The 25,840-nt window shown below is 40.9% G+C and overlaps 1 protein-coding gene across 1 annotated transcript in view; it reads right to left on the bottom strand.

Annotated features, from left to right (window-relative positions):
- The window catches only part of MDN1 (midasin AAA ATPase 1), a 161,247-nt gene that overhangs the window by 5,434 nt on the left and 129,973 nt on the right, over window positions 1-25,840 (bottom strand). Inside the window, 22 exon segments of the mRNA XM_021693677.2 lie at window positions 1,181-1,355; window positions 1,947-2,062; window positions 2,963-3,052; window positions 3,770-3,930; window positions 5,238-5,402; window positions 6,476-6,677; window positions 7,767-7,868; window positions 9,161-9,331; window positions 9,612-9,934; window positions 11,439-11,441; window positions 12,048-12,192; window positions 12,709-12,858; window positions 13,423-13,601; window positions 15,135-15,276; window positions 17,620-17,757; window positions 19,698-19,859; window positions 20,676-20,839; window positions 21,213-21,368; window positions 21,948-22,174; window positions 22,425-22,910; window positions 23,986-24,101; window positions 24,659-24,764. Of these exon segments, the coding sequence (XP_021549352.2) occupies window positions 1,181-1,355; window positions 1,947-2,062; window positions 2,963-3,052; window positions 3,770-3,930; window positions 5,238-5,402; window positions 6,476-6,677; window positions 7,767-7,868; window positions 9,161-9,331; window positions 9,612-9,934; window positions 11,439-11,441; window positions 12,048-12,192; window positions 12,709-12,858; window positions 13,423-13,601; window positions 15,135-15,276; window positions 17,620-17,757; window positions 19,698-19,859; window positions 20,676-20,839; window positions 21,213-21,368; window positions 21,948-22,174; window positions 22,425-22,910; window positions 23,986-24,101; window positions 24,659-24,764 (3,679 nt within the window).

The raw sequence follows: 25,840 nt of genomic DNA, 5'->3' as shown, positions 1-25,840 counted from the left end.
GAATATCCTCTAGATCAGTGCCTCTCAACCTTTTTTATACCAAGAGTCCCACAGAAAATGTTATTTTTGCATGACCCACAGGGAACATCAACATGGCTATTCACAATCAACCCAGAGGCCATGGTGGCCCTAGACCCCGGCTAATACTACATATCTCGAAACCCAGAATCCATTACACTAGTAGCAATGGTCTGCTCTAGACATCATCTAATAAAAGTGATCCTAGGAGACTTGGTCCCTAAAATTTTTAGAATTTTTCCCGGGGGGCTGGGGGGAATACTACATAAAAAGTAATCTCTTATTGGTTAAAAATTTTAAAAATCAATTTATTTTAACCCATACGTAAATGACAATATAGTTTTAGAATTCAAATTTCATTAAAAAGATGATACTTGCAGCAACTAACATCTACTGAACATGTATCAAGTGCTAGGCATTAAACTTAATTAAACTCATTTAATTTTCACAATTCTGTATGAAGTACTGTTACAATTCTCATTTTTCAGAAGATGAAACTGATACATAAGAAGTAAATAATTGGTCAACATCGTGAGGTAAAAAGTGAGGAGCTTGGACCTGAACCTGGGTTCAGAGGTCACTCTCTAACTTTTTCCGACAGAGCACATGTAGAGATTTAGGTTGCTTATTGGTTCATACTAGGTAATAGCATCACTGCAAAAAACATCCCTCTTCAGTGGCCATAATGGTGGTAGCCTAAGTAATTCCATTCAGGCTCTTAAGCCTTGTGAATACTAACAGAGCACTAACTCCAGATAATTTCAGACTTAAAAAGATGTACACTGAACCCTTTAAAAATCAATAATAGTCAGATATTATATGTTGTACAAGATCATTAAAAGATAGTTTAACAGTACACTGCATTTTGTGGAAAATAAACATTGTCAGAGTTACTCTGCTGCAGCTAGAGCACAGCAAGCTAAAAAACAAAACAACTTAAAAGGCCTCCAACAGTAAGGGACCAAATTATTTGAGACATCCTGAAACTGCCCTTTTGACTTCTTTTAAAAATTTTAGGTCTTCTCAAACATGGTATCACATTCTCAGAACAGTACTTGGTATTTCAAAGTGCTTTTTGCCAGAACATATTTAAAACTTTTTGGTGGCCATGGAGCATGGCTTGGTGTCAACTACTCATCAAATTAGCTCTGTGCTTCCTTACCTGTTTGGTATGGTTGTCCACCATGCTAGAAGAGTCATCGATGGCCAAACAAATCTGATACTGGCGTTTACTGGGCTTGGTCCTTCGAAGCCAAATCTTGTCTTTCCGAAATTGACTAGCAATGTATGGAATGACCTTCCGCATATTTAGCCGCTTCCCAGTTCGATAGTCTCCTCTATTAAATTTATCCAAATGGGGTCAAGATTAGTTAACAATGGCTCATCCTCTGATATATTTTTTTTTTAAATAAAATCCATTGTAATACCTTACAACCAGTAATACCAAATAACCAGTAACCTGGCACACTCAAGTGTCACTGTCAATTGAGACTTAAGGGCAGCCAGAAAAGCTGGATATGTATGTGGCAATAATAATTAGGTCCTTCCAGGAAAGCTAAGACACATTTTAAAAATTAGGAAAATATGTTTGCACTGATTAAATCTTAGACTCTTTTCTGTTCAGAAACTATGAGTTTGGATAAATCTTTGAAAAGATCTAGGTGAGTAACACGTGCAGCAAGCCCATACACCCATGCAAAGGCTCAGCGAATTTTCCCATCAGATGTTAATGAATCAAAGGAACTGCATTCATACCGAACTTCAAAGACACCTCAGTGTTTCCAGATAACATGAAAAAGGGTACGGAATAACATACTGGTGCCTGTGCAGCTCAAATGGCCACCACAAGCCAGCACTTTAAGTGGTTAAGGCGGTGACCCTGCCATCTTGTCAGGGCACTGTGAGTGAGTCCAATGGAGAAAACTTACTTCAGCTTGGCTGCCTGGGTAGGCTCTAATATGAGACGAAGCTGCTCACACAACTGTTGTGAAAGAGGCGCAGTTAAGGCCAGGTAACTCTGCCACATCTCAGCTGCAGCCTTCTCCTGTGACAATAAAGTGGAAGTTACCCAGAGAACATCAGAGCCAGCCAAAGTCATTAACGGCAAGATGAGGCTTGAAACAGAGCGGTAGAAAATGACCTGCATGAACTTCGTCAACAGAAGCTTACTTGAGAGCTTCTCTTAGCAAGCCGCCAGCTAGTTCATGTCCTTAAAAATGTCTCCTCTTCTACCAAAACCACAACCCTCAGTTCCAAATGAGAAAGGATGAAAAGGCAGAAAATAATGGAATTTATGACCAAATCAACACTTTATTTTCACCACCTACAAAGGCACTTTGTGTGGGTGGGAAACTGTGGATGGTTAACAATCCAGCCACGTAATTGTGGGCTCTCAGGGTCATGTTTCAAAAGCAAAAGTGACGAGTGCAAATCTCTGAATGGTGTGATAATTTCCTAGACACAAAGCTCCAACTATGGCAGAGCCCTCATACAGGTCTGTAGTAGGAATGATGATTGCAGGCACAAAATACAAACATGTACATATACAGTAAATTTAGGATGTAGAGTCCTAATTAAAAATGAAGCTTCTGGTTAATCTATGCTACCACATTAAGTCAGCCAGCAACACTCCAGGTGGCCTACTCTGAGGATGACACATTTTGACCCATTTTATAATCACTGTCCTATCTGTTCTATCTATTATAGAATGAACAACAGAAATTAAAGGACATAAATACATCAGCTTTTCTGTTTTAATTAAGCTAAATATCGAGTGGCAAAGTACGCAGAAAGCAACGGACAGACTTAGGCTCCATATACTCAGTCCCTTCTACAAAGGTAATTGGTGCTAAGAACCTGTTAAGCTTGCTGTATCTTTAGAAACAAACAAAAAACCAACCAAACAAAAACACAAGATTATCTTATGAAAAGACCAGTGACTTACTTCTTCTAGGTTTCCAGATTCATGTGGCTGCCACATTTCCAGCTGTCTCTCCAGCTCCTGTCTTAGCTCACTGATGTCTTTTAAAAAGGGCTAAGAAGAAAAAGCCACAGATAAGAGGCAGCCTAGGTTGAAATCACCAACTCATTATCACTGGCTGCCTTCTTCCAAGCAGTATGAACTATAAATACATACCCCTAAGAAACAAAGCTTAAGCAATTTAATGGCACAATAAGAAGATGCCAGACAACTAGTCTTCTTTTGCTTCCCATTTGGCAGAGACAAGATAAAGGAAATTTTTACCATTTAGAAGAAATCTATCCAGCAAAATAAAAACAAAAAACCCACAAAACTATTAATATCAAAATGTTCTTTGATTAATCGAGACTGCTATTAAGTCAAACGACTAGGGAAAACTCCATTAAATCTGCTCTTCCTAAAATGCAGGCATTAATAATGCCAAAGATTTTCGCTACTTCATCAGCGTAAACTGCGAACTGTCCCTACAGCTTCTCGCACAAGGATGCTGGACATGATCAATGGGACAGCCTGAGGCTGGAGGACCAGACCCACCATCATGTCAGGTCAGGATAGACTACCCACTATGACCCTGGGATGAACTGCTGGAACAGTGTTATCTGTTTCGAGAAAACTGGGTCATACCAACGGTTTTCCTAAAAACTTTGATAAGGATAAGATACCCCCAAACAACCAGATGTTCCATGAAGTTCTAAAGACAAAAATTTAAAAGCAGTTTATAATTACATTTTATTAACTTATTAAAACAGTAATTTGTGAACATTTTTGTACCTGGAAAACTGTGTCCATGAGGAACTGATGGGCTGTGTGAATGGTTGAATCTCGGCTTCTCTCTGGTTTCTCCTTCTCTGTCTCTTCATGTGATAGGTTGGTCCTGGGATCTTGGTCTTCTGTTTTAACAGCTTGGGTCTCCACCTCCATCTCATCAAAGCCTATTTGCATAAAGGACAGAGTTTTACTTACCATAAAATTACAGAGACTGAGCCTTCACGACTGCCTGCCTAACAATTACTCAAACCTCACTCCTTCAGTCCCCACCAAATTTCTACATATGGGCTCCACATGTTCCTTGTCTTTGGGTCAGTCACTGCCAATTCTGACTCCCCTAACCTCCCCTCCTCCCCACTGTGATATCGAACGCAGCTGTTCTGCAAAGAAGGGAAATGGGGGAGACTCCCATTGCCTTGTAGAACTGTGTGATTCTTTAAACTACATGCATATAGAACCTTGATAAAAATAAAAACTAAAATAAAGTCATAGTTCCATTCTATTTATGAGGAAACTGAGGCAAAGAAAATATTAATAATTAGCCACAACCTATAAGGTAAGGAAGAGGCAAAGTCTGGATTTTGAATTTTCATCAGAGCTGTGCCATTCCCACTGTCATATAATAGCTGGGCATTGACCGTTCTAAAACCCAAGAGGACAAGAAGAAAGCAGGAAAAAAAGGTTTTTGAGTTGGGCAAGTTCTTTTGAATTTGCATTTATTCCACTGCTGATAAGGTTATTTTTTAATGTGTTAAATCCATAGTTTATCTCTTTTTTCCTTTTTTTTTTTTTTTTTTTAAAGATTTTATTTATTTTTGACAGAGAGAGAGAGTATACAAGCAGGGGAAGCAGCAGGGCAGAGGGAGAGGGAGAAGCAGGCTCCCTGCTCTACAGGGAGCCCGATGTGGGGCTCGATCCCAGGACCCCGGGATCATGACCTGAGCCGAAGGCAGACACTTAACCGTCTGAGCCATCCGGGTGCCCCTCTTTTTCTTTTTTTAATATATTGCCTAGTAAAAGCACTTGGTCAACTCTGAAATGGAACTATATGTAAGAAGTTTGGTTACTTTTTCACATGCATTTTCCCCACTCTATTTCTTTAAATATTTTACTGCATTTTATGCTAATATTCTATATTTTCACATAACTGAAAACCCTTCTCTAATAATCAAGAGTGTATCTTCTGGTCATAACTGAAGTGTACTATTTTGTTTTCTACATATTTAAAGAAGACTGAAGGCATTTTGTCTGAATCTCAGGTTTCTGAGGTCTCCTTGAAGGACAGTGGCGGCAACACCACTCTGCCACCTTTGACTCCCAAGTGAAATACAGTGGAATTATCACAGGCACACGAACACCTACGCCATGGGTTAGGACGGGGAAAGAACCAACCAGATCAGACCACATTACACGAGAAGTGACTTTTCTAAGTCAGGGAGCTTAGGGGGGATCTGTTCACTACAGGGCTCACCAGGGCTCGCTGTGGTCCCTGACGTGACCTCCTCTGGCTTTATCTGCTCTGTGTCTGCTGCTCGGAGTTCCTCCTCCTCCGTGTCCACGAAGGTATCCTCTATCTCCTCCTCCTGATCCCTGCTGGAATCTTTTGCAGACTGTTGCTGCTCCTTGCTGGCCACATCTGCCAATACAGCACACAGACACATAAACAGCCTAGGTCTTCCCAGAACAAAGTAATCAAGAGTGGGTATAGTTTGTCATTTTTAGCCTCCAAGATTCTATTCATGCTGGTTCTCCGCTGACCAGCTATGAGGCATGAACATGGTACTTGGCTTCTCTGCCTTGGATGCCCTACTGACCTACTGATGTAACTGCCTATTCTCTACCACAAAAATAGGATGCTTAGCTAGGTTTTTACTGCTATTACAAGAAACTGAACCAGAAGAAACAGGCTGGACACATGACTCAGAGCAGCTAATGGAATTATCCTCCATTACCAAGTTATGAGTGGAAACTGTAATGATTAAGAGTGTAACACAGGACACAGAAAAACCAATGTTGAGGATGAACTCTGTGATCTTGGACAAGTTCTTAAACTTGTTTGGTCTCAGTATGCTCATCTATAAAATGGAAATATTGTAGCTCCTAAGATTATTGGAGAAATTTCATGATCATTCAGCAACGACTCAGAATAGTGCTTGGTACAAAGCAAGAGCTCGATTCATGATAGCAATTATTACTACTGTTTTATTTTTCTAAAAAGTGAAGATAGAAAAGAAATGATGCTCATAAATAAATATTGTCAACACTAGTTTATATGTTAGGAATAAAACATTAAAAAGTCACCAAGAGATTATTTTTTTCTCTTTTCACTTATGGGAAAAATAAACATTTCTAGTTCACAGCTCTAGCCGTTGCAGAGTGACCTCACAGTGACTATGAAGGAATGTCCAGTACTCAGAAACCCTGAGATTAGCACTAGGTTTGGATGTGGCAAACTGTTATCAAGGATATGTAAAAGACTTACACCAGACCCCGAAACCCTGAACACTTGCACTTGCCACAGATACCTTTTTATACAAAACCAAACTGCATTCCTGCGTAATTCTTATTAAAGAGAAAATAGTTTAAAAAAAAAAAAAAAGCCATTACCCATCCCTAAGATGAATTTGCTTATCTGCTGGGCACATAGTCATGCAGCTTAAATTCTCAGACAGCTCAGGGACCAAAGTAGAAGGCTTCCCTGAACCATACCGTACGTCTGTGCATCATAAGGGTCACTGCCTTCTTTAATGTGCTCAAACGCATCCGCATCCTCCACCTGGGCCTCAGGTTGGGCTGGCCCCTGCTCAGTGTGGCTCTCCATATCCACAGTCCTCAGCCGCTTATGCACATGCTCATTGTGATCACCCATGGAGCGTTCATTGTCAGCTTGTCCAGGTTTCCTCTTGAAACTCTGTGGGGATAGGTGGAAATTCATTAGAGCTGTGTCTGTAATGGCAAAACGACTAATGTCCATCCACAGGGGGCAGGTTAACTAAGTGAGGCACAACCACAGAAAAATGGAATTCAGTGCAGCTGTTAAGAATGGGCAGATCTCGGGCGCCTGGGTGGCTCAGTTGGTTAAGCGACTGCCTTCGGCTCAGGTCATGATCCTGGAGTCCCTGGATCGAGTCCCGCAGGGAGCCCGCTTCTCCCTCTGACCCTCCCCCCTCTCATGTGCTCTCTGTCTCTCTCATTCTGTCTCAAATAAATAAATAAAATCTTAAAAAAAAAAAAAGAATGGGCAGATCTCTATACACAAATATAGAATGATCTGTATGATATACTTTATATCTGAAACAAAGGCAAGGAAGAAACAGACATCCATAAGTTACATATGCAAAAATATGTGTAAAACAAGACAAAACTGGTAGCACCAATCTTCTCTTGCGTGGCTTGAGGACAGGAATAAGATGGAAGCTTTTTAGGGGATTGCTTTTTATATATGAACTTAATTTCATGTTCATGAATTATACCCCATTCAAAAAAACCCCTAAGTTTTAGGAACGCCTGGGTGCCTCAGTCGGTTGAACACCTGACTCTTGATTTTGGCTCAGGTCTTGATCTCATGGATCATGAGATAGAACTCTGTGTCAGGTTCTGCGCTGGGCATACAGTCCACTTGGAATTCTCTCTCTCTCTGCCCCTCGCCCCACTCACACTTGTGCTCTCAAATAAATAAAATCTTTTTTAAAAACCTAATTTTTAAAACACAAAAGAGTAAGAACAGTGGAAGAAAGACTGGCTAGTACTGGGCAATAGCAGCCAACACCTGGCTCTTAGGCTGCATACAGGAATAGGGAGGGGGCTGTGTGTGTGTGTGTGTGTGTGTCTACACACCCCCACAGGGAAGAAGCCCAGAGTCCTGATTTGCTTGCGATGGCTGCCATCATGTTTGGTGAGACAGCCAAGCCTGGGGGCATTGCTGTTTTTAAACCACTGTACTCAGGGCATCTTTTCCCATGCAAACTGCACCTAAGTTCAGCTGAAGAGGGCTAGAGACCTGTGTGTTTTTCCTGGTCTGTTTCTGGGAAGCCAACCGGGCGATGAAGTTGGATTCATGGCCTTCTGCCTGGTTTGCGTCCGCAGCTCCACTCCCGTGTTCCTATGAAATCCAAGCCACAAGAGAATGAGGGTGGAAGATGCTGTACGAGCACCTGGTTACTGCGCCATATTGCAAAAAACTTCTCCATTATTCTCTGAGTCATACAATACCTGCCTCCCTGCTCTGGAAACTCACCCATGACTAAGGCCTGGACTGTGGGCAAAAGCAAGAGCATCTAGATATAGATGTTACCCTCTTGAGTGACTTTGCTGTGTAAGGCTGATTAGTTCCTTGTTTCCAGGACTGTAATGGCTTACTCTGAATGCAGGACAGACCTCAACCAGAAACCATGCTTTGCCATCAACCACCTATGTACCCCTGAGACTGTCATTTCACTTTACTGCGGCTTATTTAACTCAAATATAAAATGGAGAAAGTAGTAACAACAATCAGCTGTCTTAGAGGACTATTATGAGGACTTGAAGTAATGAAAATGCTTAGCACCTACCTAATGGGTGCTCAATAAATGTGGTGGGGGGTGTACAAGAAGTATAAGCAGGTGTTATTACTGGTGAGAAAACTGGGCTCAAAAAGGCTTAAGGAGCTGTTCAGAGTTACCACTGTAAGCAGCAGGTCCTCTGACTTTCAGTGCTCTTTCCACAGCATGCCAGTGGCCTGAACTGTGGTCATAAACAGAACATATCACTCTGGCTCAAGGAACAAAGTGCTTTGCTTTTTAAATTAAAACTTTTAGAGGGGCGCCTGAGTGGCTCAGTCATTTAAGCATCAACTCTTCATTTTGGCTCAGGTCATGATTTCAGGGTTGTGAGATTGTGTCCCGGGTTGGGTTCTGTGCTGGGAGCTGGAGCCTGTTCAAGATTTTCTCTCTCCCTCAGCCCCTCCCCCTATGTTCATGCGCTCATTCTCTCTCCCTCTCTTAAAACAAACAAACAAAAAAACCCCTTTAGAGCCTGGTGGACAGCAAGGAAAAGGGAACTACTATTAGAAGCACAGTACTGGCTCTAAAGTCTAAATTCAACCTATCTTTACTTGGGAGCTTTCTAAAAAATAACATGAACCTGATTCTGCCATGAAGAACTACCAGTCTAACAGCTCTTTCTCTTTAAGCAGAATACCTAAGTCCAGCGTGTAGCCAATATTCTAGGGTCTGTTCTGAGATGCACATAAAAGTAGGTATCCAATCACTTTCTCAAAGGATGGAAGATGATCTCTTTAGATGTCAACAGAACAACATCACACATATACCAACTACTGCTAAATAGATGGTGATTTCACCCAGGGAAAAGAGACCCTCCTAGAGGCAGCCGGCAGAGGCAATGAGGGCCTATCACCTCCTTTCCCTGCTCCTTCTCAGGTGCGGCTCCAGCCAGCTCCACAGCCTGTGCGCTCTGTATGCTCTCCAACCCGGTCTGCCCACAGGAGTCGTGCTCTTTCCTCTCCGTGGCCTCTGGCACCTGCTCCCCTGTGTCAGAGTTCTCCCCGTCTTCTTCTTCTTCTTGCTTCTGCAGGGTAAGCAGACACCACATTGACATACTCTGGGGGAAGAATATGAGGCAGTGGGGTGGATGGGGGTGGGGGGGGCGGGGGGGTTCCTGCAACAAGCAGGTGCCCTACTCCTCAGCATGCATGGAAGGTATCAGGCAGAAAGGGTCTTAAACAGAAACTTAATGCTGCTCAGCAACACCACCTGGTGATAGAGAAGTATCCTAAAAGATTCTGCTAGGAACAAAGTAATCTCTCCTATTACTTTTAACTTGAGACAAGCCAGACACTCAACAGCACCTGGGGCTGGAGACCTTGGTCAACAGGAACACCATTCTCTGCACTGTCCTCACTGGCTTCCTTGTCCTTGTCCTCCAGAGACTGTCGCTCATCCTCGGAGTTTTCTTCAGAATGTTCAGCAGTATCTTTGTCTTGGTCATCAGCTCCTGTGTCCATCTCTTCCTCCCCCTCGCCCTTCTCCTCTTCACTGGGGCCTTCCTCAGGCTCATGTTGACCCTGACCTTCACTGTGGTCAGCCTCGATCTCTTCCTTTATTTCCTCAGCTTCAGGATCTGCTTCTTCAGTATCCATTGGCTTTTCTTTAATTTCCAAAGGATTTTCTTCTAGATAGATACAACAAAAAACAAAGAATTCAACATGATTTAACATGGGATCGAGTTACACAAATTTTATTATTAGTCTCGAACCAAGAATTGGCAAACTATGGCCCCCAGGGCCAAATCTGGCTGATGTGCCTCTGTAAATAAAGTTTTACTGGAATATAGACACATCTATTTGCTTACCTTTGTGTTTAGCCCACCCATTCTGTATTGCCTATGGCTGCTTTCATATTACTACAAAAACAGAATGGAGTTTTTGCAACCCTTGTTGCAGTTTATGGCCTATAAATTATATTATCTGACCCTTTACAGAAAAAGTTTGCTTACCCCTGCTCTAAATTGTATGTATCTGTTACATACAATTGTCTGGATGGTGCATTTCACTAAAAAAATTCTAAGTAATCCACTAAAAAAATCCTAAAAGCCAACACAACAATAGGAAACCAAAGATAGGAAAGGATATTATCCTTCGGAATAATTGACAGACATCCTTCTTTATCATACACAGAAAATACAACATACATTCAATGGAAATAATCCTATTTGGAAAAGTTTTATTTATTAAAAGAACATTCCTAGGGGTGCCTGAGTGGCTCAATCATTTAAGCGTCTGCCTCTGGCTCAGATCATGATCCCAGAGTCCCAGGATCGAGCCCCACGATCAAGCCTCACATTGGGCTCCCTGCTCAGTGGGGAGTCTGCTTCTCCCTCTTCCTCTAACCCTCCCCCCTCTCGTGTTCTCTCACTCTCCTAAATAAAAAAAAAATTTTTTTTTTAAGATTTTATTTATTTATTTGACAGAGAGACACACAGCAAGAGAGGGAACATAAGCTTAACCGACTGAGCCACTCAGGCACCCCAAAATTTAGCTAGAATTTAATATAAGAAGTCTGGCCTTCATAGACGTTGGGAGATTTTCTTTTAGCTTTCTTAATAAAGCTATAGGAAAATGAAAACAACAAAAAAAGTAAGCTAGAGATTCAGAGAGTGAAGACTTGTTCTTAGCATGAGGAAAGCCTCTATCAAATCTTCAACCAAATAATTTCTGGTTAAATAGCAAGTTCACAAATTTAAATTACTAAATTAAATTTAAAGCATGATAACTGCATTTTAAAATTATAAGAGCCATATACTTACCTCCTAGATTTAACAGATATAAATATTTTGTCATATTTATATGAAACTTCAGTTACTTGTTTTTAAGAAATAAGTGGTTCTGGGTACAACTATATGGATTCTGGATGCCTCTGCCCTTCCTACTTCCTCAGAGGTCACCATAACCTGAAGTTGTTGTGTTTTATTCCTATGTTTTCCTACATTTGATGTACCTATTAATAATATATAATATTAAACTTTTATATAAATGGTACCTCTTTCATAACTTGCTAATTTTGTCCAATATGGTGTTTAAAAAAGTTTAATAGCTTATCTATGTAACCGATTCATTATGAAGCAGAGTGAGGCTAGCTCCTATCTTTCTGTGTGATTACCCACCATGACTGGGGACCTTCTATTATAGGGGCATTTTCTCTACAATGCTTCCAATACCAGACAGCTCTCCCTAGGGAAGTCACTCAAACTGAACAGTGGGTGACAGGCAGATTACTGTCAAGTGCCATGTGATTTCTCTTGATTATTCAATTTCATTCCCCATAACAATGACTTCATATTTCAAACTAAACACATAACATAAGCATAGCAATCAATAACTGAAACAGTCATTTCTCTAAGAGGCTGAAACTAGGCTCCACAAGAGGCCTATATATTCCCAGACTGCAGTGTTTACATCAACCCATGACATGGGACATCAAGATGGTGGTGGGGAAATGAAGCTCTGTGGGATGAAGCACCACCCAGGTACCGTAATGCTAAAACACAGGACAGGAGAGGACATTAATGACAAAAACGTGCTGGTTTACTTTAATTCTACTTAGCTTACGCTTTAAGTCTAACTCAGGTGAGAAACACTACAGAGACAAAGCAAACAATTTTCTCAAACTGGAATTGAGCTGACCAGACATGATTTATGACCTGGCCATGATATGGCATGAAGAAATTGGTTACTGCTCATTTTCAGTGAATTCCAAATGGTCTCTTTAGGTTTTGAAAGACACACCTCCTTCTTCATGGTCTGTGTCCTCACTACCGTTCTTGTCTTCACTGTCTAGGTTCAAGTCGTCTGGAAGGTCCAAGGCCTCAGGTTCTGGCAGCTTCTCCTGATTGCCATGGTAAGGGTCTACCTCATTCTCATCATATTCCCTCTTTGGACAATGGAGAGAACAGGAAAAAATAAAACTTTTTTAAAAAGTAGCATCTGCATATATTAGCTCTAAGCAGTAATGCTAAAAGAATACAAAGTCTCTTCTCTAAAATTTCCCCCACACTTTAGAATTTTACTAATGCTTCCAGAATTTTCATGCTGGAATTTCAAACTTCACTTTCTATGCAGGTTCTCCACCGATAAGAGGTACTGTGTTACTTAATTTCAAAAAGGAAACTAAAGTTTATGAGGAGATATATGGAAAAGAATAAGAGAATTGAGCTTCCAAACTCCAGCATGAGCCCAAACAGCATGAGGAACACCTCATTAGTAACCAAGTATTAGATATTTTATGTCCTGTAAAGAGACTTTGTTACATGTTCTTTTATGAGGCAATGGGAAAACAATTGATGAATAGGAAAAAAAAAAAAAAAAGGTCGTGAGACTCCCCAGGAGCTGTGTGGTGTGACAGCCCTGGCCTGGAATCAGGGGTGGATGGGTTTCAAATCCTCATCACCTCATCTATTTGTTCATTAATTTTGTCCTGGCCCGGTCCATCATCAGCAACTTCTGCTTCTTCCTTTTCTTCCTTCTTATCTTGGCTTTTATTTCTGTTTGACTTCCCAGCATCCAAGTTGTCATCTTTGGCAACAAGTCCACAATCTTCCTAAATGTCAAAGGAAGAAAAAAAACACAAAATCATTACTCTCAATCTAAGAAACTACTTTCATATAGGTTGATTCTACCTAAAGTAGCTCTTAGGCATGTAGAATTTCTGCCTGTTGGGCCAATGCCATGGAAATATCCAGCTGACAGGGTGTCCTTCATGACCTGGAAAGAGCAGTCTGGCTTGGTCCAGACAGCCACAGTAATAGCAGGTGTGTGAACAGTGGAATGGGTCACGCTATGCTGCTGGGGAGTCCCACTCAGCCCTGAACTTCTCCTAAGCAGAGAGCTGGAGAAGTTCAGTCGTCAACAGCAGAATCAAAGCATTTGCACTGAGTCTTCTTAACTTCCCTCCTCCATAACACATGGGACGGCCCAGATAAGACCATTCTTCTGGTTCTGAATACAATCAAGTAAGATAGATCAAAGAGGAAAAAAAAAGAGGGATGAAAGAAAGAAGAAAAACAAAGAAAAGGAACAGCAGTAAATGATGGAGTGGTAGCTGGTGGGAAGAATGTCTCCTCTCAACCTGGGGACTATAGGATGGGGGGAGTCTTTTAATTACCTCATCCATTCCTGGTCCTGTTTCTTCAGTTTTACTGTCTTCTTCCTCTTCATCTTCCTCCTCTTCGTCGTCATCACCCCAAAGCCTCTCATCTAGTTTGTCAGCTTCCTCACCATTCAGATCGCCCATTTGTTTATCCAGGTCTCCGCCCTCACTATCTGATTTCCCATCATCCTCTTCTGAAAGGGAAGGCACTGAGCTTAGTCAGGCAAATCCCCAAACTGACTGGTCCATGTGTGCAGAAGAGGCATGGACCCACTACCTGGCAAGTGCCCCACCTGAGATTTACTGCTTGTGCTTACAGAACACTGTACAGGCAGATGCCTTTAGATCTGCTGAAGTAGTCCTACTGTGTTTTACAAACGATCTGAAGGAAAAAAGAAGTCTGTAATGTGGGATATTAACAAACAGAAGGGTGGTGGAATAGCTGTCAAGGTGTCTACTTCTGATGCTGAGGGGAATATTCATTATGAGACTCAGCAACTTCCCTGGGTTTTGGTTTCTTATCTGTGAAATGAAAGACTTAAATGATTTCCAAGGTTTCTCCCCATCTCCAACATACTATACACTTCTATTTTATCCAACATCTAACATCATGTGTCTAACTCAATCAAAATTTTCTTGCCATTGTTTTTGCTCAAGGTCTACTGTGCCAAAGGTTATATTCTTATGCTGCTTAGGCAAGTGTGTACTTTTCTGCTCTACAGTCAACTTTCATTTCTGCAAGAACTTCACTTACAATAAGACAGGATATCTCAAATTAAGCTCTTGACAGAAATTTAGGGCAATAACCGAATTATGGAACAAACATATGACAGGTGATGATGTGCCATAAGAAATCACATTCTCAAACAATTTGTAATGAGAGGGGAATGTTCATGTTAAATGAAAAAAGCAGACTATAGTGGCGCATGAGTGGCTCAGTCGGTTAAGTGTCCAACTCTTGATTTTGGCTGAGGTCATGATCTCAGGCTTGTGAGATCAGGCCCTGCATCAGGTTCTGCACTGGGCATGCAGCTTGCCTAAGATTCTCTCTCTCCCTCTCTCTCTGCCCCTTACCCCCACTTTCTAAAAAAAGGATAAAGAAAAAAAGCAAACTATGGAACTATTTATGGTGCATGTGTGTATGTGTATGTGTATGTGTGTGTGTATACACACACACATACACATACACATACACATATGCACTATATGGAAAAAATAAACTAAAGTTTATTAAGTGGTTTGGGTGGTAAGCCTAAGGGCTATCTATTTCACTCCTGCACTCTTGTTCCAAATCATCTGTAACAAATGTCTACTGTTTTTATGTTTTTGTTTTTGTTTTTTAAGAAACTACCCTGACCAATTTACTTTTGAGCTGAGTGCCAAGCTCTGTTAGAGATCTCTCTCCTTGCTCTTTCAGGCTTCCCTGAAGGGGATTCCGTCACTGCATCTAGCACATGAGGCAGCCAAAGTACCAGTCAATGTCTCAGTTTACTCAGAAGAATCTCCAAAACTGACTCTAGACTTCTGCTTCAGTGGAGAGAGTAATGAAATATGCATATGCTGATGTTTTCATTTGCAGTTATGCAGAGTAATAAACTTGTTCCAAAAGATTGTAATAGGCTCCTTATTGGGAACATGTAATTTCCCAGATAAAATATATATATACATATATATTTTAGATAAAATATTTTTTAAAAACAAGAATGAAGTGACAGATAATCGCAAACCTTGTTCTTCAAGTTCCCCATCATGCATTTTCCCATCAAAGTCTTCTGACATCTCAATGGCATTATCCTCGCCCTTAATGTCTGATTTTGAGTCAGGATCCTCTTTATCCTTTTCTTGACCTTTATGAAATGTATCTTCTGCCTATATCAAAAAGTAGCATAGAAAAAATAAATATCGTAACTTTGCTAATGTTTATTCAACTCTAAATAGAATATAAATATTTAAATGCCAACATTAATGGTAAAAGTTAACTCTGGGGAGAGAAAAAAAGGAGAACCAACAGGGATAACCACACACAATAATTTCTGGTTTGCTTTAATATGTCTGTAATTTCCAGTTTTACTGCACTGGGATTAGAGAATATAGAATTTTGTTGATGGTTTCTTCATGTAAATTGTTAAAAAAAAAAAATTCAGACATTGAAAAGAATACGCATTCTTTAAAAAAAAAGAATATGAGTTCTTAAGAATAAGAAGGATAAAAAAATTCAATCTTATATTGTCCTCGGTTTTAATATTTTTATCACTTTGGTCTCTCATATATAGTAACTGAATGTAATTTTGTTCACTTTTCCTTAAACTACATATTCCTATATACTCTAGGTGATATCTGGGGCAGAAGATTCATGACTGTTCTCTTATTAAGGTTGGATTTTAAAAGTGCTTTTTAAAAATACAAGCATAATAAAATCCCATCAAAATAATTCTAAGCAAAACAGAAAGTAAGTTTTCCACAGCACCACCATCCTCCAAAACTCCCAAAGAAATCAGTATCGGTGACATTCTGGTCCATCTCTTTATCCATGAATACACCTAGGCAATCTGTATCAGTACCTGTCTCCCAATATCTTTTTAAACAAAAAAGAATCATTGCTTTACAAACTGTTTTTGCAATTTGCTTTTCTTCTCTTTTTTAAGATTTCTTTTTAAGTAATCTCTACACCCAATGTGGGGATCAAACTCATGACCCTGAGATCAAGAGTTGTATGCTCTATTGACTGAGCCAGCCAGTCACCCCTGCTTTTCTTTTTTAAAATTAAAAAATGGGGGTGCCTGGGTGGATCAGATGGTTAGGCATCTGCCTTCAGCACAGATCATGATCCCTGGGTCCTGGAATTGAGCCCCAGATTGGACTCCTGGCTCAGTGGGGAGCCTGCTTCTCCCACTCTCTCTGCCTCTCCCCCTGCTCATGCTCTATCTCTGTGTCTCAAATGAATAAATAAAAAAATCTTTAAAAAGAAATTAATAAAATTTAAAAATGTCCCATAGATATATTTCCATGTTGATACATATAAATCTATCTCATTCTAACTTATAGCACTGTTCTGCATAGATGGTATCATAATTTAAACAATTTCCTCCTGATAAATATTTGGATCCTTTCACAATTTTCACCATTACAAATAATGCTATAGGGAATATCCTTGTACAAAAAAACACTCCTTCATACGCTTATCTTTGACCCTTATTGGCATTTCTGTCAGAAAACATGGAATTCTTAGGTCAAAGAATACACACAATTAAAATTTATGAGATACTGCCAAATTGTTCTGATGGCTTTTATCCCACCTTAATGTTTTTTGCTTTGGATTGCACTTTCCTATTAAGTTTGTAATTTTTTTGCTTTAATTTTTTTCCATGAGAAAAATACTGTTGACGAAGTTAAATTTGAGAAATACAGAAAAGCCAAATTTAAAATGTATGTGTATTAAACAGAGCTCTACCACATCAACACTAGCATAACTCTTTTGGTTTCTCTTTCCAGTTTTCCCTTCAAAGGATGAGAAGAAGTTTGAATTGGTTTGCTCCTTTATTTTTAATGGCTATAACCATACCTTAAATAAAAATTTATGGTCTGCTTTAGACTTAGAATATAGGTGCTAAAAAGAAATTCTATTATCTCTTAATAGTATGGGGAAAAAAAAAAAATCACTCCCAAATGAGATAGGAATTTAAAAAAGCAACACAACAATCTTAACCCAGAGCATCTATTTCAAAACAACATTCTTGATTCCAACCAAAAGAGGATACAGATTAAAATTTTTCAACAGGTCTTAAAGACATACAATAAAACCTCTTAATAGTAAACACTGGCATTATTATTTAATGCATTTGTTACTTAAAATAGTTAAATTTTGTTATCCTTAAATGAGCCACTACCAAAATTACTCTAGAAAAATCATCAGCAAAGATCTCCCCCATTTAAAATAAAAAATTTTTAATAATTTCCCTTTCAAATTATAGCCATAACTAATAACTGAGCTGCAAAGTTCCTTTCTGTGGTCTTTTAGCTTTTTATTTACACCCACTTTAGTGGTATTCTTAGGGCTAAAGCTTTAGTATTCTTAGGGCTCCACGGATCACAGTTTGAAAACCATTAACCTAGTAAAAAACATTCACGTGTAAAACTTAATATTGAAAAGAAAGGGAAAAGGGAGTGAGTTTCTGTAAACTGTGTGCATGTTTCGGGCATGTGAAAACATACCTGTTCTTCATTTTCTATCTGGTCACTCACATCTTTCATGCCCTCGCCTTCCCCAATTCCACCTCCCTCATAGTCATGGAACTCAGTTGCTCCCTCTCCTGCTGAATCTTCCATGAATTCTTTGGGCAGGCAAAATCCCTTAAAAATAAGAGTGAACAATTAGGTACAAAAGCAACAAAAGACAGGAAAAAAAAACTGTTTTAGCTTTCCTCTAGCTCAGTATTTTCAATCTGATGGAAATACATCCAGTAGACCTTTGACATTCTTCCTTGCTGATAAGTTACTATGCAGTTTCAAAGCTTGACATCATATTTAACATGGAAGGTTTGACTTCGTAGAGGCCCTCTGGTGTGTAGTAATTTCATTTGGCAAGACAAAAATCAGAATGAATTAATGCTAAGACAGTATTTAGGAGCAAGTCACTGAGTAAGGGTAGAACCTCTCGATGTCTAAATCCCAAAGGGATTTCGTCCTTCTTTATTTACTTCTCAAGTTAGTAAGCCTGAGAAGAAAGAGTGGAGGGAGAGAAGACTTGTAACCCTGGAGGTAGAGCAACTTGAAGCAGATGCCACAGCGGGAGATTTCATTTTTACTTCAAAAACTGAAGAAAGTTTGGTGTGATGTGCAAGTAAAATGTTAATTTTAATATTAAAAAAAATGCCTCCCCCTCAACTCTTGAGGTAAAACTGTCACTCTTGGTGTACGTGCTACATCCGGCATTTTCTGCCAAGGCAGCTGGCACAGCATGGGGGTCGAGAGTCAAGAACAAGATCAGACAAAGAAACACATGTGAAGGGTTAAGATAAAAGTGTTTTGTGTTGGAAAATAGTTTGAAAAGGAAAATCAACTACTAGGATGTGGGACAAAAATGAACAGAAAAACAAGTAGAAGAAAATAGTGGTTCTCAATCAGAAATTTTATCAGACAAGCTATCATTTGTTAATCTTAGGATGAAAAAGCGCTAAAAAATCAGCTGCCAACTAAAAAGGAATTAAGATCCCCACACCAGTCACTGATTGTGACTTAGTTACATAGAAATAGCTTTCCGTGGATTAGGTGTTGTAATTACAACCTAGATCTATTACCTTAGCACTGAGTGGAACCTACTTTCAATTTCCCTCAGGACTACTCAGAAAGGATATGAATACAACTTGAACAGACATGTATTCTTAGATGTTGATTGAAAAATATGTTTTGGTTAACCTACCTAATTTTCCCATTGAGCTACATTGTTTTAAAATAGGTTGTGGTATAGGCAGAATACAACCATACAGGAGGAGGGGACATCACTACAGGAGCTACGTCTAGAACAGCCAAAGGGCTCCTAACACTTTGCTTTTATCAGAACCCCTATACCCCACCTCAAAGCACAGGCCAAAGTCATTCTAGAGCCTGTCAGACAAGAGCAAGAGCACAACTGGACAAACACAGCCAATCCAAATCCCAGGGCACCCTCACCATACACTGTCCTGCCACTGTCTTTTGCACACAGTGGCAGGACTCCAAGGAGTGATGGGATGTGACACTGGCTCAGTGCCCATCGGATAGAGGGAGCAAATTGGACTAATTCATTTATTTATTACTCAACAAATAAAACATTTATCCTCTAGTCAGAAGTAAGAACGCTTGACCATTTACAAGAAGGCTAGATGCCATCTTCAGTTTGTAAATTCCTATCTTCCTCAAGTGACTCTCGCCTATATTGTACTTAGATCTGGAGAAAATCTTAGAATACTAAGGAAATCAAAACAAAACAAAGTATATATCTAAAATAAAGTAGTTCTCATAAAAATGTTAAGGAGTGTAGACCGATCTCATTTTACAAATGAGGAGACTGAGGCTCAGGACAGCCTCTGGAGTCTAGGGAATCCATCAGTGGGGGACCTGCAGGTTCCAAGACCTTAGTAGAAACAGGTATAGCAAAAGGGTGTTGGACAAAGCCCTGACAAATCCACAGGGAGAGCAAATCACCTCCTGCTATTTGTGAAGGTCCCAAAAAAGCCTGGGAACCATGCACTAATGGGTCTGGAGTATTTGGTACTGGCTGTCCAAGCATGCTTCCCATGAACAGTCCTTACCTCCTGGGCAAGCTCTGTGAAGACCTGGGCAAGCACAGAGAGCAGCTTTGCAGTGCTACGGTGAGTCGCCAAAGACATGGTCAGGAAGAAGAGGACGAGGTCTGAGTACCTGGACAGCATGGGCACCAGACGCACCAACAAGCAGCAGGACTGGCTGAAGAACTGCAGGTGAGAGATCACATACTGCTCATACTACGTAATGGGTACTGAGTTTTCTCTGGGGTAATACAGATGTTTTGCAACTAGATAGCAACAATCGTTGCCCAACACTGTGAATGTACTAAATGCCACTAATGTAAGTTTTATGTATTATTTTCTCTTACACACACACACACACACACACACATACCCCCCTCTTCTGTCTGACATTTCTTCCCTGTTCACACAAACCCTCACAAAAAGTACACTTTTAAATTCTGTCATTTAAGTTTCATTTAGTTAACAAGGTTTTTTATTTTTGTTTTTAAATAAGATGTTTATAAACAAATTCTATTCCGAATCAAAGTTGGCACTGGAAGCAATGCTACAGACTTACAATGTCCTACAAAATAAGTTGCTTGTCTGGACTATTATGGACCCAGCAACTGCCCCCTCTGCTGGCTTGTTGTGAAGGGAATGGTATTTGCAGGGTGTGGCCATCGAGCCTTAGTTGACAGCAGCAACACCCACATTAACATCAAATACCCAGGACTATGTGGTTGGGTATGAAAGAATCCCAAGATAACAGATACTCTGGATTGCTGGCATTTTTTGCATCTGTGCATCTTACAACTGTAACCCTTAGCTAGCAAGCCCTAAGCTTTTCAGAGTTTGTCAGTGATGTTTACATGCGTAAAGAAATCAAATTCTTAGTGATTTTTGCCACAAAGGCCTGCTCTGGGACCATTCACATGGAGCAAAGTGAAAAACCTACTCTGCCTTTGGTTGGCCCACTCTAGATACTAGATAGCAAGAAGCTTATAAAGAACCATTGGTTACCATGTGCTTCGCTGCTATGCCATCCTCAGCATACGATTTCAGTCTCTCCAACAGCTCAGAGACAGCAGAAATTATTTTCTGCACATGCAGAGCGCTCACGTCCGCCCAGAGGTCATCCTCTAAGAGTTTTGTTAGATGTCCCAATTGCAGTCTCTCAAAGCCTGCTGCCTCTTTCATTCACAGAAAAGGAAGACATGATGAATAACAAAATAAACCCTTTCGTCTCCATTCATCCAGTCATCATTCCTAATATTGGTCCTTAAATATTTAGCTACAAAGATAAAATCAAGTATAAAAACAGTTTTTGCGGGGCGCCTGGGTGGCTCAGTTGGTTGAGCGACTGCCTTCGGCTCAGGTCATGATCCTGGAGTCCCGGGATCGAGTCCCACGTCAGGCTCCCTGCTCGGCAGGGAGTCTGCTTCTCCCTCTGACCCTCCTCCCTCTCATGCTCTCTGTCTCTCATTCTCTCTGTCTCAAATAAATAAATAAAAATCTTTAAAAAAAAAAAAAACAGTTTTTGCCTGATGTCAGACATACCATCCTCTTCCTGTGGTCTCGTTTGGTCAGTGGTCTCCTCTGTCTTTTTACTGTTTCCCTCTGCTAAGTTCTGGATGGCACAAAGGATGGCCCGGATGGCAGTTTCCACTTGCTCTGAAAAATCTTCCACAAACCCTTCCTCCAACATTTGGTTTCCTAGTAAGTAACATGGTGGGAAACAAACAAAAACTCCAATCATATGTTTCAGTGCCTCTGGAAATCATTAACAATTGTCATTTGTTATTTTTTACAAACGGCCACCTGTCAAGCACCTACTGTGGGTGAGCCACCATGTCAAACTGCCGAACACAAAGATGAATGAGACATTTTCCTCGTCTAGATAAACCCACAAGAGTTTATCACCTTTTATTGAAAGCTTTGCTGGAAGAATGCCAAAAATATGAATCTAGTTAAGATGGTGTGTATAAACACCAACTCAGTCCAAATATCAGCCCTCAGCTTTCAGTCCAAGAGAGAACGGTCACTAACAGCGAGTGAGCCTGTGCTGCCTCCCTACACAAAGTGACATGATGAATTCAGAGGCAAGGTACTCAAAGAAATGAGGCATCAAGAGTTAGGAGCTGTGGGTTCCAACCACACCTGCCCACCTTAGAACCCTGGGCAAATATACGTATGGAACAAAACACAGGGTGTCTTTAGGATAGTCTAGACTTAAATCTACAGGACCTCACTCCTACCCTGGGCTTTGACTCCCTTGTCGATGACAGTCCTTACCTCCTTGGCTGCCTAAAGCAAGCAGATGTGTCTTCCAGGTAGTAAAGTCATCTGTGGCTTTATTGATTTCTCCTCTTAAATATTCCAGGCTCTCAACTAATGCCATTTGTCGGTCTGTTTGCTCAACCTCAATCCCTGGAATAAGGAATAAGGACTCCAGGCCTTGCAAATGAACTGACATCTGGGACAGGCAACTCAGCCCAGAAGAGCAAACTTCAAAATCCTTCCTGCAACAACAGAAATGCCACAATGTTGAGAGGAAGGGGCTACACCCTCCCTCCAACCACTAAAATGTAAGCAGGGGAAAATTCACTGTATCTTAAGACTTACAGCTAGACATATGCCACAAAGCACTATGAAGGTCCACGGAAAAACAGAGAACTGAAGCAAAATCCCTTTCATCACTTTATCCCATTACTAAACTCTGAGCAAGCCCCCGAACACACAGAAGAACAGTACAGACATAAACACACTCACCAAGAATGAAAGAGAGTCTCACAAGACTGCTGCCTGATTTTGTCAACATCAGCTTTCACTGTTTTAATGGTTTTCAGCATCTCTGTTAATCTTGCAGTCGACTGTTGCCAAAGCTGGTCCTGTTTCCGCATCCGGCAACCAGAGGGCAGCTGATTTCGAGGTACTGGGGATGGGTAACTCAGTTCTGATGAGATGAGGTCCTGTACTGCTCCGGAAAGCAGTCCCTTGGTGAGTTCTGGTCCCTCTGGGTAGGGGGCAGAAGGCTGACCCTGTGCCTGGGTCTCACCTTGGCCGGGAGTTGGCCCTGCACTGGGGCAGCACTGGAGGAACCAGGAGAGCTGCTCAAGCAGGATCTGGCTCTGCATGGCCAGGTGCTGCAGCCTTTCTGTCCACTGCTGCACACCATCCTGAGGGGGGAAGGCCACGGGGTAGACCAGTGGGCCAGTCAGCCTGCCATGAATCTCCTGCACACAGCCAAGGAGGTTCCTGTGCCGAGAAATCCATGGGGGAAACACATGGCACCTTAAACTGCGTCACCATGTTTTTTTAAACAGTAACTTCATTTATTTCTGAAGGGGCTTTTTCACATAATCAAAGAGAGGATCCCCCAGATAAGTCTGTTGAAATGCCTTTTAAAATACTTAAACACATCTGGGGGGCCTGGGTGGCTCAGTCGTTAAGCATCTGCCTTCGGCTCAGGTCATGATCCCAGGGTCCTGGGATCGAGCCCCGCATCGGGCTCCCTGCTCATCGGGAAGCCTGCTTCTCCCTCTCCCACTCCCCCTGCTTGTTGTGTTCCCTCTCTCGCTGTGTCTCTATCAAATAAATAAATATTTTTAAAAAATAAAATACTTAAACACATCTTTCTAAAGACTGAAAGAAGTGTCTTCAATCTTTCACAAGTGTCAAAACTCACTGCTTATCACCTACCCCCTTACAGCTTTTTTATACCCAACATGGTCACACCACTGCAGTGATTTCAACCATTATAAAAAAAAAAAAAAAGAAACATCTTTAACTGTAGTATACTTTGTTAGATAAGTCCTTATGAGTAGAGCAGAAAACAGCTGTAGCCAAAGTGATTACAGTCTTTTGGTCAACAATCCATTCAACAAATGGACGACAGATTTCCTAACTGCCCTCATCTTTTAAATATTTATTTCCACTGAGAAGCATCCAGGTATGACACTCAGCAAATTGCAACTCTGTGATCCAAAAAGCCTAACGAATACCTCAAATATGATCTGTGCCCAGAGACGGATGCTCCAATACCATAAACACAATCCTGTCACGCACAAACGCCCCCTCTATCTAGATCCAGGTGTACTTCAGCCATGGCAACTTTCTCTAATTCGGCCCTGGACTCATCCCCCAGGGCCCATTCTCCCAAGAGGTGTTGCCAGAACCACAGGGCAGAAGCCTATCACCAAAAGCAAGGGGCAGAGCCAAGAGAAATTCCATCTGCATCTTTGGGCCTCAAATTGCATTTCACAATTGAAAGCTGACTCACATGATTCTTCCTAATTCATGCCACAAACCCAACTAACTAGTTAGCTGATACCTGAGGAGGATCCACTGCTCAGTCAGTGTGGTCAGGGAGCGCCGCTGTCGGATAAGCATCTTCATCAAATGCGCCGAGAAGCCTTTGCACCGCTCAACGTTGCTCATGCCCACCTCCTGGCAGGGGAAGAAGGAAGCATGCCAAGGCTGTTGCTGGCAAACACCACCACCCATGCTGGTGTCACGAGAAAGCCCGTCCATCCCATACTCTCTGGGGAAAGCGCCCTTGCTTAGATAAACTGTGGGTGTATACTGCAGTCTAAAAGCAGCACATTCATCTTTTTGAGCAGGGCTTCTCAAATTATGCTTCCACAGATCATTGATGTTCCATGAACAGGGACTAGGTTTAGCATCAACATTAGTGGTCTTTTCCCAATTCACAAAGGGAAAAAGACCTGAAGACGGCATTCTCTACTTGAGGCTTTTCTTACATAACTTTTCTTATGCATTTGGTCTTGTTGGCAAATGTAAGTTAAGAGAATTTATGACAAAATGCTCTCTGATTAAACACAAAATTACACTGATTTATAATGTAAGTTTAATGATATTCTGCAAAAAGCTCAGTCACTTTCAGTAATGGGCTCCGATCACTTGACAAGACCTGAGAATGGTGCCCTGGAGGAACAAAACGGGAGCTTTCCTGGGCCCCTGCAATCGGAGGTTCTATCACCCACCTTGGCAGGTGCTGCTAAGGCTGCACTAAGCCTGGCATGCCGTGCGAGAGAGCGGAAGAAATATTTCTGGCATCCATCCCATGATGATGAGATTTCTGTAAGCAGCCTGGAAAAGAACTCAACATGATTAACTTAATTAAAACCACTATTTCCTACCCCAGATCCTGAAGACTCAGAGATTGGTATTATTTAGTCACAACCGAAAGTCAAGAGTGTGAATAGATTTATTTCTATGAGGTCTCATTCAGTCAGGCACTCATCAGTCCTTTATACAAAGGATGTATTATATACTTAGCATTTCAAGTACAGTGGGGAAATAAATTATGACAACAATATAGTTTCCTTAATGAAAACTTCATAACTATCTTAGGAGTGTAAGCTAAGGGTCATAAATCCTGATGCCTACAGGCAGATAATATAAATGATTAAGGACAGCCAAGCACAAAATGATACAGGCCAATGACAGCTGACCTCAATGTGGAAGAAGCAAAATGGATTGTTGAAGACCACAGTGATCTGGACAGCATGTGTCCTTGTCAAAAGGAGGGAGCTACAGTTTAACTTTTAACTGCATGGGAAAGTAAACCCACTTGGCCAAATCTTCCTGAAAAACTGAAATCCAGAATATTTAAGTAAAATTTCTACTTTTGGGGTGCCTGCCTGGCTCAGAAGAGCATGCAACTCTTGATCTCAAGGTTGTGAGTCTGAGCTCCACATTGGGTATAGAGATTACTTAAATAAATAAAGCTTAAAAAAAATTTCTACTTTTTACAATGTTATGTTGAATTAAAATTTAAAGCACTGAGAGGACCACTGAGCAAACAAAATACAAATGTATGCATACCTAGCTCATGCCAACCATCATTTACAACCACCTCTGTCATAGTTATGAACATAGAAATAGCTCTGTCTCAAAGTTTATAGGTTCTCAAACTCAAGAATATATTAGAATAAATTATAAAGAATTTTTGTATAGGAAACAGCTACAAATGTGGTCATTCTCTCCCAGATTTTCACCTATGAATTCAAATCAAGTGAGGAGACCTCAGTAAAATCAGAGGACCAGAGGGTGCCTGGGTAACTCAGTCGGTTAAGTGTCTGCCTTCAGCTCAGGTCATGATCCCAGGGTCCTGGGATGGAGTCCCGCATGGGGCTCCCTGCTCAGTGGGGAGTCTGCTTCTC

The sequence above is a fragment of the Neomonachus schauinslandi genome, chromosome 8 (assembly GCF_002201575.2).
Source record: "Neomonachus schauinslandi chromosome 8, ASM220157v2, whole genome shotgun sequence".
Classification (NCBI taxonomy): Eukaryota; Metazoa; Chordata; class Mammalia; order Carnivora; family Phocidae; genus Neomonachus; species Neomonachus schauinslandi.
Note: the sequence above shows the minus strand (reverse complement) of the source record. Positions and strands in the feature narration are given on the sequence as shown.